Below are 13571 nucleotides of genomic sequence, written 5' to 3' on the forward strand. Positions count from 1 at the left end.
GAGTGATTACTGGCCAGAGGCTCCACTGGGCCTGGACCACTGGACCCTCAGTTTAAGCGAAAGACTGGAACCCTTCCTTCCTCCCTCCTGATCCCAGCTAAGAAATAGCCCGGCAGGCTGGAGCAGAGTCAGTGGACATGGGGGGAGAAGGGGGCAGACAGAGACAGAGAGGAGAGAGACCACAATGACCACTGCCACCACCACTACCACCGCCACCACTGCCGCCAATTCTGTCCCATCAGACCAGGCATGGAAAGGAACAACACTAAAATTCTGACTTTGTCACACACAGACTTTACTGGATAACTGGGAGACACAGACTAGTTATGTAGGTCACATACCTGTGATCAAAACAAGTCATGATTGGAAAACTGCTCTCAGTGGAGCAAAACACCCCTGCCAGGGTGTCCCAAAAGCTCCACAGCAGACAAAGCCCTGCTAGTGAGCAAACCACACTAGAGAATGGTACATCAGGTCCTGTTAGGGATTCCAGCTGGGAACTGACCCATGGTCATTCAATCCCCTACACACCACTGCTCCTATGTCATCTATCACCCAAAGCGGGTGCAAGGTGTGTGGTGTGGTGTGGTGTGGTGTGTGTGTGTGTGTGTGTGTGTGTGTGTGTGTGTGTGTGTGTGTAAGAGAGGTAGAGAGCTGGCAGCCAAGGCACAGAGGAATGAATAGAGACGGGGAAGGGTCCAATGAGACCTGGGGACACTGTTGGGTGGCTCTGCAGAAGACTGCGCCATGCGGCCTCTCCTCACCTACTGAACCTTCCTTTGCAGTTAGTGAGGAGAGGGCTTGGGGGTGGGGCTTCTGGGCCCTGGGCGGGGTTCTGGGCACTAAGAGGAGGGAGGGCATGGAGGCCTGCTGTGAAAGGGAAGTTGAGTTGGGGTGGGGGATATCTAGAGTCAGTTCTAGGCTCTGGGGAGACTCTCAACCTGGCAAGGCAGGGGAGTACTCTGGTCCTCCGCCTAGAACCATCTATGCCCTCTCTCTCTCAGCCTGCTCAGAACTAGACAGTTGACACGGGACATGGTAAGATGCAAGACAGCCCAGACTTGCTCCTTCCAGCCTGGACCTGCAGGTCCTACAAGGTAGGAGCTGGGGACCCCAGACACTGATGGCAGCCAACAATTGAATGGTGTCACTTGTGGGCTCCTGACAGTCGCTCTTGGACCCGACTGGGCCCTTCTAATGCTTCTGTGAAACACAACTGAGTCAAGGAGCAAAACGGCTGCATTTTGTTAAAAACTATGTGTTTCATAAAAAAAACAAACCAGTTCCTATGCAAAGAACACACTCTAGCATTCTTTGCTCCAGGAGACACCATCTACTGGAAGGCACAGGCTCGCCCTGGTGCACAGCTCCCTCTCCTTGGCTGGTGGCTTCACTGGACAAAGGCTGATGAGTTCAGATCCTGAGGGCAGACAAGGCCTAATACTCCAGGGGTCAAGCTCTGGGAGAGGCTAGGACCCACTTTATTGACAGCTGCATTAAAGGGACCATGGACTGGCCAGGCCCTTCCTGGTAAAGGAAAATGGAAGACCTGGGCTCATGGAAGTCCTCCATGCCCTAGAGAGGCAAGGCTGGGCCTAAATTTTCCTATTAGCACTGAAAGTCCAAGGAGACTCAGAAAGGACCTGGGTCAGGGCAGTCTGGATAGCTGGGCTTTCTGCTCAGAACACATCTTGGGGCCTCAGCAGCGATGCTAAGTAGAGACTCCAGAGCGGCCAGTCATGGGAACCCTGTTTAGCCCAACCTAGGCTCAGGTAATCCTTCCTTCCTGCACTGAGCCAGCAGAGCCAGTGGATACAAGTATGTAGAAGCTGTCCCTTCCCTGATAGACATTGCCCTCTGATCTCATTCCAACCTTGAGGTCAGGCTCTTGTTGAGTAAGGCGAGCCTACACCTACTCCCTTCTTTACAGTCAGCTGGGCTGGGATGATGCACTTTGATTCCTGTGATGCTCCCTACTGTACATTCTGCAGAAAGTCCTTGTGCATCCCACAGCCCAGGAGAAAAGGAAACAGTATGATCCTGGCCGGGGGTCCAGGCTTCCACCTCCATTGGTGCTCCTTGGCGGGCAGGTAGAACCCACACATTCTTATACAGGCCTCTTCCCCAGGAGGGTATGCAGGGGCAGGCAGAATATCAGTGGGAGAGGGTAAGTCAGAAGAGGCTGGGGGAGGCTTGGGCAAGTGTGTCCTGGTCTCGAATGTACTGCAAGATGTCCATTTCATCCATGGCGTGGATCTGCTGCTGCTTCTGTGGTCCAGCCCCAGTTTCCGATGGGCCCACAGAGGGGGGCACAGTTGGTTTCTTGGGCAGTGCTGGCTTAGCTGGGACTAGAGGCTTGGGCTTGGGCTGGGGCTTGGGCTTAGGTTCAGATCCTAGGTTCAGGATGCGGTCCAGGTCCTCTTCAATTCTAGGGAACCAAAGAGAGGAGTCCTGGAATATAACTATAGCCATAAAGGAACAAGATCCTGGAGCAACACTGTTCCCCACATGGGCATTGAACAGCTCCCAGCTTGCCACACGTCAAGACCTGACTCACCGTACAATCCAACCAGCACGGAGGAGAAGCCCAAGGGCAGGTCCACCCCCACAGCAGCCAGGGTAGAGCAGTTCCTTGGTGGTGACTTCAAACCTGCTGGTGTCTTCAGGGACTTCCCTCCCAGCCCTTTAGACATCACCCTCTGCTGCCTGGTACCAGGCTTCTGATGAGCAATTGAGAATCATTCTCTTTCTCAAATCCCTACTTCTGGGAGGGACATATACGTGTCAATTTTACAGGCAGGAGCTACAGTCTGAGAGGCTGGGTAGCTCACGGAGAGGGCACTAGGTCATAGTCGTGCCTGAGTCACACCAAGGATGTCTGACCTGGGAGGCACAACATGAGGCCAAATCAGCTCCACCCAGACCAGCAGTAGACACGGATGCTGAGCTGCTGTGGGAAGGGGTCTGCTGGCCGAGGTATATCTCTGTGAGTCACTGGGTTCTAGAGAGAGCCCCGGAACCGCTGCCAGGACTCATCAAGATTGGGTCATGGGAGTCTGTAGCAATGACTCAGCAGTTAAAAGCACTAGCTGTTCTTCCCGAGGACCCAGGTTCGATCCTTGGCATGCACACACACACACATACACACACACACACACACACACACACACACAGAGTAATTCCAGTCTAAGGGAACCCAATCCTGCTTCTGGCCTCTGAGAGCACAGAACATGTTGTGCACAGATACAAATGCAGGCCAAACAGTCATACACACAAAATAATAAAATAAAAAAAGGATTAAAAAAGATTGGGTACAGCCTTCGGATTGCCCACTGCCTGATGGGACTGAGGCTTCAGTGACCGGCAAGGAAGAGAGCATGCCTGGGTACTGAATAGCTGGACCGGCGGCGTTATGACAAAGCCAAGGAAACTTGCCTGGGGGACCTTGGCAGATTCCACGGCCGGTGAGGTTGACCATTCTTAGTCTGGGGGAAGCTTATGCTGCGAGTTCCCAGTAGAGGAACTCGATCTTAGAACTTGGGGTGCAACACAAGCCTCTGTTAACCCACCCCACCAGCCAGCCCCCAGTGCTGTGGCAAATCCCACAGCCCAGGCACTTCAGTTCGTCTGATGTGCTCTTAAAGCGCCGGGAGCAGAAACAAACCCCATGTTACAGGGGCGAAGGCTGAGCTACAGGGAAGAAGAGCCCTATCTTGGGCTCCAGGGCTCGGGTGAGGATAAAAAGACCCTGACCTATAGGAAGCTGGCTCTCTAGAGGGGTACCTTCCTGGGGTACCCTGCATGGAGGCCCTTTCTCTAGAGGGGTACCTTCCTGGGGTACCCTGCATGGAGGCCCTTTCTCCAGTTTGTCCTGACAGAGATCTCCACGGGTGTCCTCCAACCATGCCGGGTTAGGTAAGTATCTGTGGGAAGCAGATGACCTGGGCAGGTGTGTGTGGGAGGGCGGTGGTTAGCTTCTCCATGCTCTGGTTCCGCATCTCCAGGAGAGGGACGGGAGCATTAGTGCTATACAGTCACTGCGAGCAGGACTGAGCCACTGTGAACACGTGGGCTTGGGCCACCCCACCTCTCTGGCCCTCTCAATCTGCCCATCTGTAAAGGAGGTTCGTGCTCCCCTAAACTCACAAGGACACAAATAAAACAACACACGGGAAGCGCTTCGCAGATCTAAGGGAATACTGCAAGCACTGACTTTGACTGACAGCCACGGAATGTTAACCGGAGCAGGCATTAGCTACAATAGCGTCGCTGGCCTCGCTCCTCCCACAGGGCACCCCCAACACAGCTGGTCAGAGAGGATCTCAATAATGACAGGGGCCAAGAAGCAGTCACTGATGGCTAGGGAAGGGTGTGGCCAGAGGAGATGGGGAAGGGTTCCTAAGGAAAGGGAGAAGAAAGACGGCCCTGACATGGATTGGCAGGATCCCAGAGAAGGGAAGGACGAAGAGCAAAGGCTGGGGAGTGTGAGGGGGATCTCTGCCCTGGGCAGGGTGTCCTTGCAGAGGAACAAGAGTACCCCAGTAGGGTGGGGGGGGGCAGGAAGGACAGAGGAGCACTTGGTCTGATCAGTGTCCTAGTCCTACAAGGCCTGAATGAGCACAGAGCCTCACAGTGCAGGGTCCCAGAGAACTGCCTGCCAGGAACCAGCTGCTTGGGAGCTCTGGGTTACCCTGCCTGCTTTAGGGGATATCCAGGGCTTCCAGAGCCTGTCTGGGTAGCAGAGAAGTGAGCAAAAAGTCTAGACCCAGAGGGAATGGGTGAGCCAGTTTCTAGAAAGAGCAGCTGCTGTAGGGAGATGTTGGGAGGTGCCACCACCCATGGGAAGCCCGTTCCTGTCAGTCTCAGCTTTGAAACATATCACCTTTCTCCAGGCAGCCACTGTTTCTTGACTCACTCGGTCAGGGGCTGGCTTCCTCTACATCCTCTAGAGGACATCAAGGGTGCCCACAAAAAGTTCACAAGGACACAGCTATGTTCAGAGTTCCTTAGGAAATTCAAACAGCAGGTAAAGGCCAGATACCGATTTCAAGCATAGCCAAGACTCCTTGGAACAAGTCACAGCCGGGTCTGCTAAGGTTGGGAGGGATGCCCTGGGTGACCAGCATCACCACTCAGCGTATGGATGGTTGCATGGGTTCATCAGAACAGGTTTAACTAGCATGAGGTTCAGCTCATCTCTCCTCTAGACCTGGGTGGCATGACGTCCACCAGAGAGTGGAGGAAGTGGCTGTCCTGAGGCGTTCCATGCCCCAAAGCCGTAGCTTTCTCCTCCTTCCTAAGCTCCCACGGAGGGAAGAAGCCAGCTAGCTACAGATGGACTTCCTGAACTCTTGCTTGGTTCACTCAACAACTCTGACATTGCTGCCTCAGGAGAACTGACTCCGAGGTTAAGTGGCTAGCAGAATGACGGAGGCGTGAAAGCCTGCTGTCGAGAGGAAGTCCAATCGCTGCCTAAACAGGAGCAAGGTAGGCAAAAGTTGTAATAAATCCTGGCTCCTGCTCCTGAGAAGCCAGTTCTTCACCACCAAATGTCTGCTAGTGGAGGCGGGGATGCAGAGCCCACATTCTGTAAGCTGTGATTCCCAGGGGCTGTGCAAGATCGGGAGGCACAATGAGAAGGAAGGGTCCCAGGGACCACGAGGCCATGCAACGCTGCGTGGCGGTGTTTGCTTGTGCATGGCAAGCCTGCTGAAAGCTGATGTCAGCTGGCCATGGAATCCTGTGAAAACTCGACACACCCGCAGGACAGTGATCCGTGGAACATGCGACAGAAGGGAAAGGGTCTGCAGTATGCGGTGCTGGGAGGCCCCATGACCAATCTGTCCCACTGGCACGCAGCACGTACCCTGCTGCCAGCCCTCCCCGTGCCTCAGTTTCCCCCGAATGGAATAACAATGATCCTGGCTCCTTCCAGCCAGCAGGATGTCAGGAGTGAGCACACAGGATGAGAGAGCGAACAGATGCCAGGGGCCTCTGGGAGATGTAAATACAAGCCGCCACTGAGGTGACTCAGGCTTGGCGGGCCTGCGTGATAGACTGGGGCTGCTAACGAGGGGTGCGGATGACAGCCTCCGAGGACCACAGGCCTCGGTGCCATATAAACTACTCCTGGAAGGAGGCAGCTGGGCTCCATGCGCATCACCCAGCATATGCTGCATCCTGGGGGCGTGGCCTGGGAGGTAGGGACACCGCGAGGGAAGCAACTGGAAAGCAGGTGGTTGCACATGAAGTCAGGGAGAAGCCACAGCCTGAGGCAGGAAGGCAGGTCTCCCAGCCTCTTCTCCAAGGGCTCAGGGCTTCCACTGGAGCACAGAGGAGACGACAGAGGTTGACAGGGGTGGTGGCCTTGGGCAAGTGAGCTTTCCTGTACTATTTTCTGTGACTGCAGAGAACAGCACCTGTCTTAGGGACTATGTGAAGGGAAAGGAAGATCATCTGTGGTGAGGTAAATCTCCCACAATGCTGTACACACAGCAAGCTCTAAGGGAGTAGCCAGTATGCTTTTCACATCTGACATCAGCCTTCAGGTAATAGATTAATCTTGACTTTCCCTCCCCTCTGACAGGACCCTCCGGGAGGGCTGGCCATTGTCCCATAGTACATTTGTGCTTTGTTCTCCCTGAGCACATAGCATATCGAGCGAGGGTCAGTTTTATTTGTTCCCAAGCCCACTTATGCCAATTATACTTGCTCATGGGTTATATAATTTAGTTATTTTATTCCCTTAAAGAAGCTATTAAAATAGAAGTGTGGAAAGAAAAGGGATGTAGTTTTCCGTGGAACCAGTGAGGTGCCCCTGGTTGCTGATAGCCTTCCCCCAGCAAATCCTCACTCCCTTTCAGCCATGAGTGAACACTCATGGCTGTAGGACTTGGCCAGGCCTGGATCCCTCCCTCGTGGGCTGAAGCTAGCAAAACACTCACACACTTGGGTAAGAGCTACTGAAGTCTTCCTGGGGATGACAGTACCTGAACAGCTCCTTGGAGGCATCCCTGTATTCTGGGCTGGTTGTGGGCCCTCCACTCTCCCGGGCAGCCGGCAGCAGTAAAGGGTCACCGAGGGAGACGGCCCCACCAAGGTCAGGGTCATCAAACAGCTTCAGGGCTGTGGGAAGAAGGAGCAGACGGAAAAAAGAAGTGCTGGTCTACCCTCAGCTGCCAGCGAGCTGGCCTGCTAAGCTTCCTCTTGCACCCAAGTGGGCAAGCAAAGAATGCAGAGGGGTGGGAGCCACAGGGCAGGAAGGTAAGAGTCTATCAGTGCCATAAAGGTCTGCGTTGCCCGTCTACCATGGTCTGGCTCTCTTGAGGGCTTTTCACTGCTAGGGTTAAGTGGTTCCTCAGTACATTGCACCAGTGCCCCCAAAGTTCTGGTAGGACTGGACCCCTGAACTCGCCCACAGCTACAAATGAGCAGATACAGAGGGACATCCACTAGCCACAGAGCTTGCCAAGGTCTGAGAAGCAGAGGCAGGCAACAGACATGAATTGCCCATAGGGCCACCCTCAGTAAGCCCAGGTCTTCACAACCTTCTCCCAACTGGGTCACTCACGGCTGTGCTTTAGGAGTGTCAATCGTATCTCTACTTGAAAGCATCTTTCCACAGTGGAGCTAGCTAGGCCCCCTGGTCTTTTGGGGTCCACCACTGCACTCCCACCCAGGATGCCTGCTGTCCTACGGGAACCCGTGTTTCTGCTCAGCCCAGAATGAGATTTGTGCTGTGCTAAGTTTTCCAGTGATGCTATCTATGCATCTCTAGCTCCCTGTGGGCTCTAGATTTAAGGCTGGAGATGTGAGCTTGACCTTCCCTTGGTGATGCTCACCAAGCAGGGATGAATCAGTAAGTTACCATCAATTCTCTCCCTGGGCAGGCATGAGGAAAGGTCAGAGAGACACATGGAGGAGCGCCAAAGCTAGTGAGCATTCCCTCTGAACACTGCACCACGCCTTGCGGTAGGGTCTGCGTGGGTGGCATGTAATCATTCAGATTAAAAATTGTACAGAGTTGAAAATATATATATATATATATATATGGAAAGACATCCCGTATCACACGCCCAAGGTGGGCCAGCATCCTTTGCATTAAACAGGTCCAGGGAGCTCCAGTGCTCATGGGGCTACAGATGTAACTAGGGAAGTAGGTCTCTAAGCAACAAAAAGGGGTCATTCTCTTCCTGTATAGGACATTCAGAGGAAGTGTATAATGCCAAAAATGTTCCCGCCTATGGGGACAGCAGTTGTGAGGTTCCAATTGCCCGGTGGAAAAATCTCCACACACCTAATCTGTATTCCATGTAAACAGGACAAGGATGAGACCCTCTTGCTCAGGGTTACAGGCAGTCACCAAACTCTAGGCCAACACCAGGAACACCACTGGTACTTACAGTCCTGTGTGGTCTCCAGAGGTGTCCGGGGGGACACCTTCTTGCCTGGGCTGAAGAGTCCTGCGTCAGGGTCCACCTCCTCATCAAAGATGGTGAGCCGAGGTGAAGGCTTGGGCCTCATGGCCACTTCTGGGCGTTTCTTGGGCTTCTTGGAGCTGGAGATAAACACAAGGTAAGGAGTCTCATGAGCGCACAGGTGGCTTGCTGGTCATCCCCAGTTGCCAGCTTAGCCGGGGCTTCTGATGCTAAGGGTCATGGAAGAGCAGGTCAGAAGAGGACCACAGGAAGGTCTGGGGCTGCCCAACCAGAACGCTCTTAGCAGGTGGAGCAACCTCAGTGATCCTCAAATCCCCAACTCACAGGTTTTCCTGACCCAAGGGGGTCAGGCCGGCAAGAGGAGGGAGATGGAAGGCGGAGGGTGTGAGCGTGTGCTTGGAATGAGCTTTGTCATAACCTGACAGAGCGGAGAGACTCCTGCTGCTGAAGCAGTCACACACCGTGCTCAGGCGTCATGGCCACTGGGAAGGGCAGGGAGAAGCCAGGGGCTATCTGGACCAGACACTGATGGCCAGGCAGCTCCTAACCCAGACTGTCCACCCAAGTGTCGTGACATCACATGACCATGGGCCTGATGACATGCTTTTCTTCTTAGTGTGGGGGTACTAGATACCCTCTGGAGCCTGCGCTCAGAAAGCTGCCCTTCATAGTTACTTGGACACGGGGCTCAAAGTTCAAGAAGAGAAGGAAGAAACCCATTGGCGACTTTTCTTCTTTCTGTAACAAAATACCCAACGACAACACAAAACAACTCCAGGAAGGCAGGGATTATTTGGACTTATGGGGACAAGAGGAGAATACAGCCGATCACACTGCAGCCACAGCCAGGAAACAGAGAGAGCAAAGCGGTGCTCAGCTTTCGTTGTCCCTTTTACGAGGTTCGGGGCACCATGGGACGGGGCTGCCATGTTTTGGATCAGTTTTCCAACCTCAGTTAATCCAATCCAGAAAATCCTTTGAAGCTTTGCCCACAGGCTTGTCTTCTAGTTAATTCCAGATCCCGCCAAAAACTGACAATAGTAACCACCACACAGCCTAAGCCTTGGTTTCCTCGCACATCCCTCTTCTCTGAGTACTGTGCCTGTTGCCCCTCTGCCCAACGCCGTGGGTCTCCGGGGCCGCCCACTCCTCTGGCGGCAGCCGGGCCTGTCCACTAACTGGTGATCTCTTGTCCTAAGATGCTTGCAGCAGAAAGCTGGGGGGGGGGAGGTCACTGGGAGGCTTCTGGGGTGTGCCATAGTTTTATTTCTTGATCCAGGTGGACAAGGCATCCTTCATGTATCTAGATCACATGATCTGCCTCTGCGACACTGCCTCCAGATCACAAACTTGGCTTTATTTTAACAAGGTGACCTCATGCCTGGGGGCTACTGCCCACATTAGCCATTTAAAAAGTCCCCCCCTCTCTCCCCCTCTCTCTTTCTCTTTACTGGAAACTGGGATTGCTTCTGCCTGAATGCCTGGCAGCCAGTTCCACTGGACTGAGGTCATCTCTGAGCTCATGTTGGCACCACTGTGGCAAACGGCACAGAGGCTGGCCGTTGCCAAAAACTGTAGCAGGTCCTTGGGGGCTGCAAGGCCAGGGACTGTTGCCTCACTATTCCCACAGTCTGAGGTAGACAGATGAGCTGGCTGGTTTTTAAGTCAATGGGACACAAGGTAGGGGGACAGATTAGCTGCTGACTGGATAGGAGGGAAGGAAGAACAGGCAGGCAGATAGACAGATAGATGGACAGAGTTATAACACATCTCTAATTCAGACCATTCTACTTGTCCCAGGAGGAGACAGGGTGTGTGTGTGTGTGTGTGCGTGTGTGTGTGTGACAGAATCAGTCTCATCTTTATAAAGCCCTCCCTCTATCCCATCAGTGCTATCCAAACAATGTCCCCTGCCAGCCTTTCAGCTGCGAGCTCCGTTCCCCCAGAGTGCCTCTTACAACCGGCCCTCACCAAGCGCCTCCCATACAAAGGTGCCTGCGCTAAGTGATACAGACAGATGTGCTTGGGAATATGCACCTGTTCCTAGAGGCTGTGAGCCAAGCAGCCAGCCACAGACACCAGTCATGGCATATAGGAAATGCCAGTCTGTCACAGCCGGAGCACACGGGGTGGAGTCAATGAGGGCTCGGGAGGAATTCCTGGAGGAGGTAATGGAAACGGCTGGGTGGCTGACCTAGTGGGCTGAGGTCAAAAGAGTCTCTTTGGCAGACCAACATCAGCCACTCTACACAACCAGGAACATATACCGTCTAGGTGATGGTGAGGAGAGGGAGGGGGAAGTGGTCCCTCATGGAACTTGGCTCAGAGACCATGGTCTGGCTTGAGGAACAAAGCAGCATACGTGGCGGGCAAGGCCAGCATAAGGGCCAGAGGGAGCTAGCTACAAGATCTGTAACCTAAGTGACAGATAGACAGGGTCAATCACTTCATCTGGGATCTGAGTCACTGGAGCACTGAGTGTCCCTCCTCCTGTGCTCCCCTAGGCCAACACCTCCACCCAGCTGCCCTCCCCCCCTGGAGCTCACCCTCAGCACTGACAGCAGGAGACAAAGCTGCTTCTAACCCATAGGACATTCATTGTCTTCTCATCACCAGGGAGTGGGCAGGGTCAGCAGCCCCTGACTTCCTGGTGAGCCTGTGCAGAACCCGAGGGCTACCTAAAGAGGCATCCTGCCCAGCGTAGGCCGTGTGAGGTAGGCAGGAGCCGCTGGATGGCTGCAGCCGTGTGTAAGCATGCTCATGCCGGTGTACAGACTGCCGCTGCGTGCCTGACAGGAGACAGATGCACTGCCGGGCCCTGTTCTGAGGCGGGCGTGTAGCACACACGGGGAGATGCGGCAGCTGCTGCTGACAGCTCCAAAGCGCTTCCTGGCCAAGAAGTGTCTCACTCCCCGTGGCTCAGGCACTTGTGGTGACAGTGATTGACACTTGAGAGGAGTCTCCCCTCTGGCCACCCAGGGGCCTCGTGGAGTCATTCCAGATTCATCCACCTCCCACAGCAACCAGTGATGGGCACCAGCTGCCCTGGACTGGAGAGCAAGGGAGAAACGGAGAGGGTCTCCAGACACAGCCAGCCCGCCTGGGTCTGGACAGACGGCTGAGAGTCCGCAGCCAAGGCACACGCAGACCACCTTCAACGCCGGTGCGATGCTTCACCAAATATGGCAACAAACCTCTTTTCCAACGATGCAACTTTGCTGCTTTAAAACGAAGCATTATCCCTAGCTTCACCTGAAACTGGCTGTTTACTGCAGTTGTAGAAAACGCTCAGGGTGCCACTAAATGATCTTTTCCCGTGTGTGCAGGAGCACGCCTGTGCATACCTGTGCATGTGTGTGCAGGCTGAAAGAGAGCTTCCACTGTCGTTTCCCTGGCACTGGCCACATTGCTTTTTTTTGGATCAGCATCTCTAGCTGACCTGGAGCTCAGCAAACAGGATGGGATGGCTGGCCAGTGAGCTCCAGGAATCCACCTGCCTCCACCACCCTCCTCCCAGGATTATAAACATGTACCTGCATTTCAGACGTTTTTTTTAATGTGGTTCTGTGTTTATCTGAGAAATTTCCCTCGTCCCATAAAGACTTTGTGAACTTCATCCCTGGACAGCTTCTGCAACAGCTTCACAGGGGCTTCCCTAGAGCAGCGATTACCAGGAGAGGTGCCTGCCTTCTCCCTACCCACTCCTGGCACACACCTTCGCCAGCAGCACCGCCGCTGAGCCCACTCTTATTTGGGAAAATAGGAATTAGGAGGGAGATCTATGAAAACACTCGGTAGCCTGTGTGCAGACAGCACTGGCCAAGGCTAGGGGCTTGATGCTGTTTCATGACGTCCGGCTTACGATCATGAACTGTACAAGGAGACAGGCCCCGGGGTGAGGAGTCACCCTGGACAGCCCTCATTGCTATGGATCCCAATGTCATTTTCACAAAAGCAACAGCCCAACTCTCCGGGCTTCCCAGAGTCAACCCCTACCCCAGGGACCGGTACCTCAGCATAGTCTATGGGTGATACGGTTTCATTTTCTCTGTCACATACCCACCATGTACCGCCAGGACACCATGGGGTGTCCCCTGCAGTGTGTGTGTGGGTAACCCTTTGCCCTAAGGTGAATATCCAGCCCTGCTCATGTTGCCATTATTCCAAGAGACACAAGGGGACGAGGGCCACCTTACATGGACACTCTGACCGGAGCCTGCAGCGAACAGCCCAGGAAGTCAAACCCGCAAACAGCCTCTGCAACAGTCAGTCCCCAATGGCCACGCATGACCAATACCTGCCAGATTGTCTAATTGTCACCTTCACTTCCGATTTGGTGGGACCAGTCAGAGAAAGAAGCCAAACACACACCCTTAATGGATTCCCCAAGACCCAAGATGTCCCGCTTTTACATGTCCATGCTGTCAGACCCCCAACGACAGCCCATCCCTTCCATCCCTTGGGTTTCCTGTGAGGCCTCTCCTCCCCTGCCTGCCTGCCTCGAGCCTCTGGCAAATGCAGGTGGTCATGGCCAGTTCCACCCGGGCTACTGCAGAGGAGGATCAGTCTGTGCCTGCTCTTATTTGAGTATGCTGTCTTTCTGTCCCTATCTGCACCCCACAGCATCAGTCACTAGAATGACTGAAGAAGGTGGCTGTCACTTCTGAAGACTGTTCATCACCCGCACGCGTCATCCAAGCACATAAAACAGAGAAGTCAGCCAGGCAGCTGTGGTGTAAGATGTTAGGCCTAGCACCAGGGAGGCAGGGGCAGGGGCAGGGGCAGGGGCAGAGGGGAAGAGGCAGAGGCAGGAAGATCTCCGAGTTCGAAGCCAGCCTGGTCTACAGAGCAAGTTCTAGGATAGCCAGGACAACACAGAGAAACCTTGTCTCCACAAGCAAACATACAAAAACCAGGCCTAGCACAGGTCTCCTCGCCTGGCCACGAGGAGAAGAGTCCTGCACCACCCATCAGGTCGCTGAAGTGCCTACTCTCTGGATGTTCCTGGCCACGAGGAGAAGAGTCCTGCACCACCCATCAGGTCGCTGAAGTGCCTACTCTCTGGATGTTCCTGGCCACGAGGAGAAGAGTCCTGCACCACCCATCAGGTCGCTGAAGTGCCTACTCTCTGGA

The 13571-nt window shown here is 54.1% G+C and overlaps 1 protein-coding gene across 1 annotated transcript in view; it reads right to left on the bottom strand.

Moving 5' to 3' along the window:
• Positions 1-274: 274 nt before the first annotated feature.
• The window catches only part of Hs1bp3 (HCLS1 binding protein 3), a 30886-nt gene continuing 17589 nt past the window's right edge, over positions 275-13571 (bottom strand). The window contains exons 5-7 of the mRNA XM_005079082.4: positions 8403-8557; positions 6990-7125; positions 275-2428 (exon numbers count right to left, since the gene is read on the bottom strand). Coding sequence (XP_005079139.1) covers positions 2173-2428; positions 6990-7125; positions 8403-8557 — 547 coding nt within the window. The 3' untranslated portion in view covers positions 275-2172. The remainder of the gene's footprint in view (positions 2429-6989; positions 7126-8402; positions 8558-13571) is intronic.

The sequence above is a fragment of the Mesocricetus auratus genome, unplaced genomic scaffold (genome assembly GCF_017639785.1).
Source record: "Mesocricetus auratus isolate SY011 unplaced genomic scaffold, BCM_Maur_2.0 Super-Scaffold_100024, whole genome shotgun sequence".
Classification (NCBI taxonomy): domain Eukaryota; kingdom Metazoa; phylum Chordata; class Mammalia; order Rodentia; family Cricetidae; genus Mesocricetus; species Mesocricetus auratus.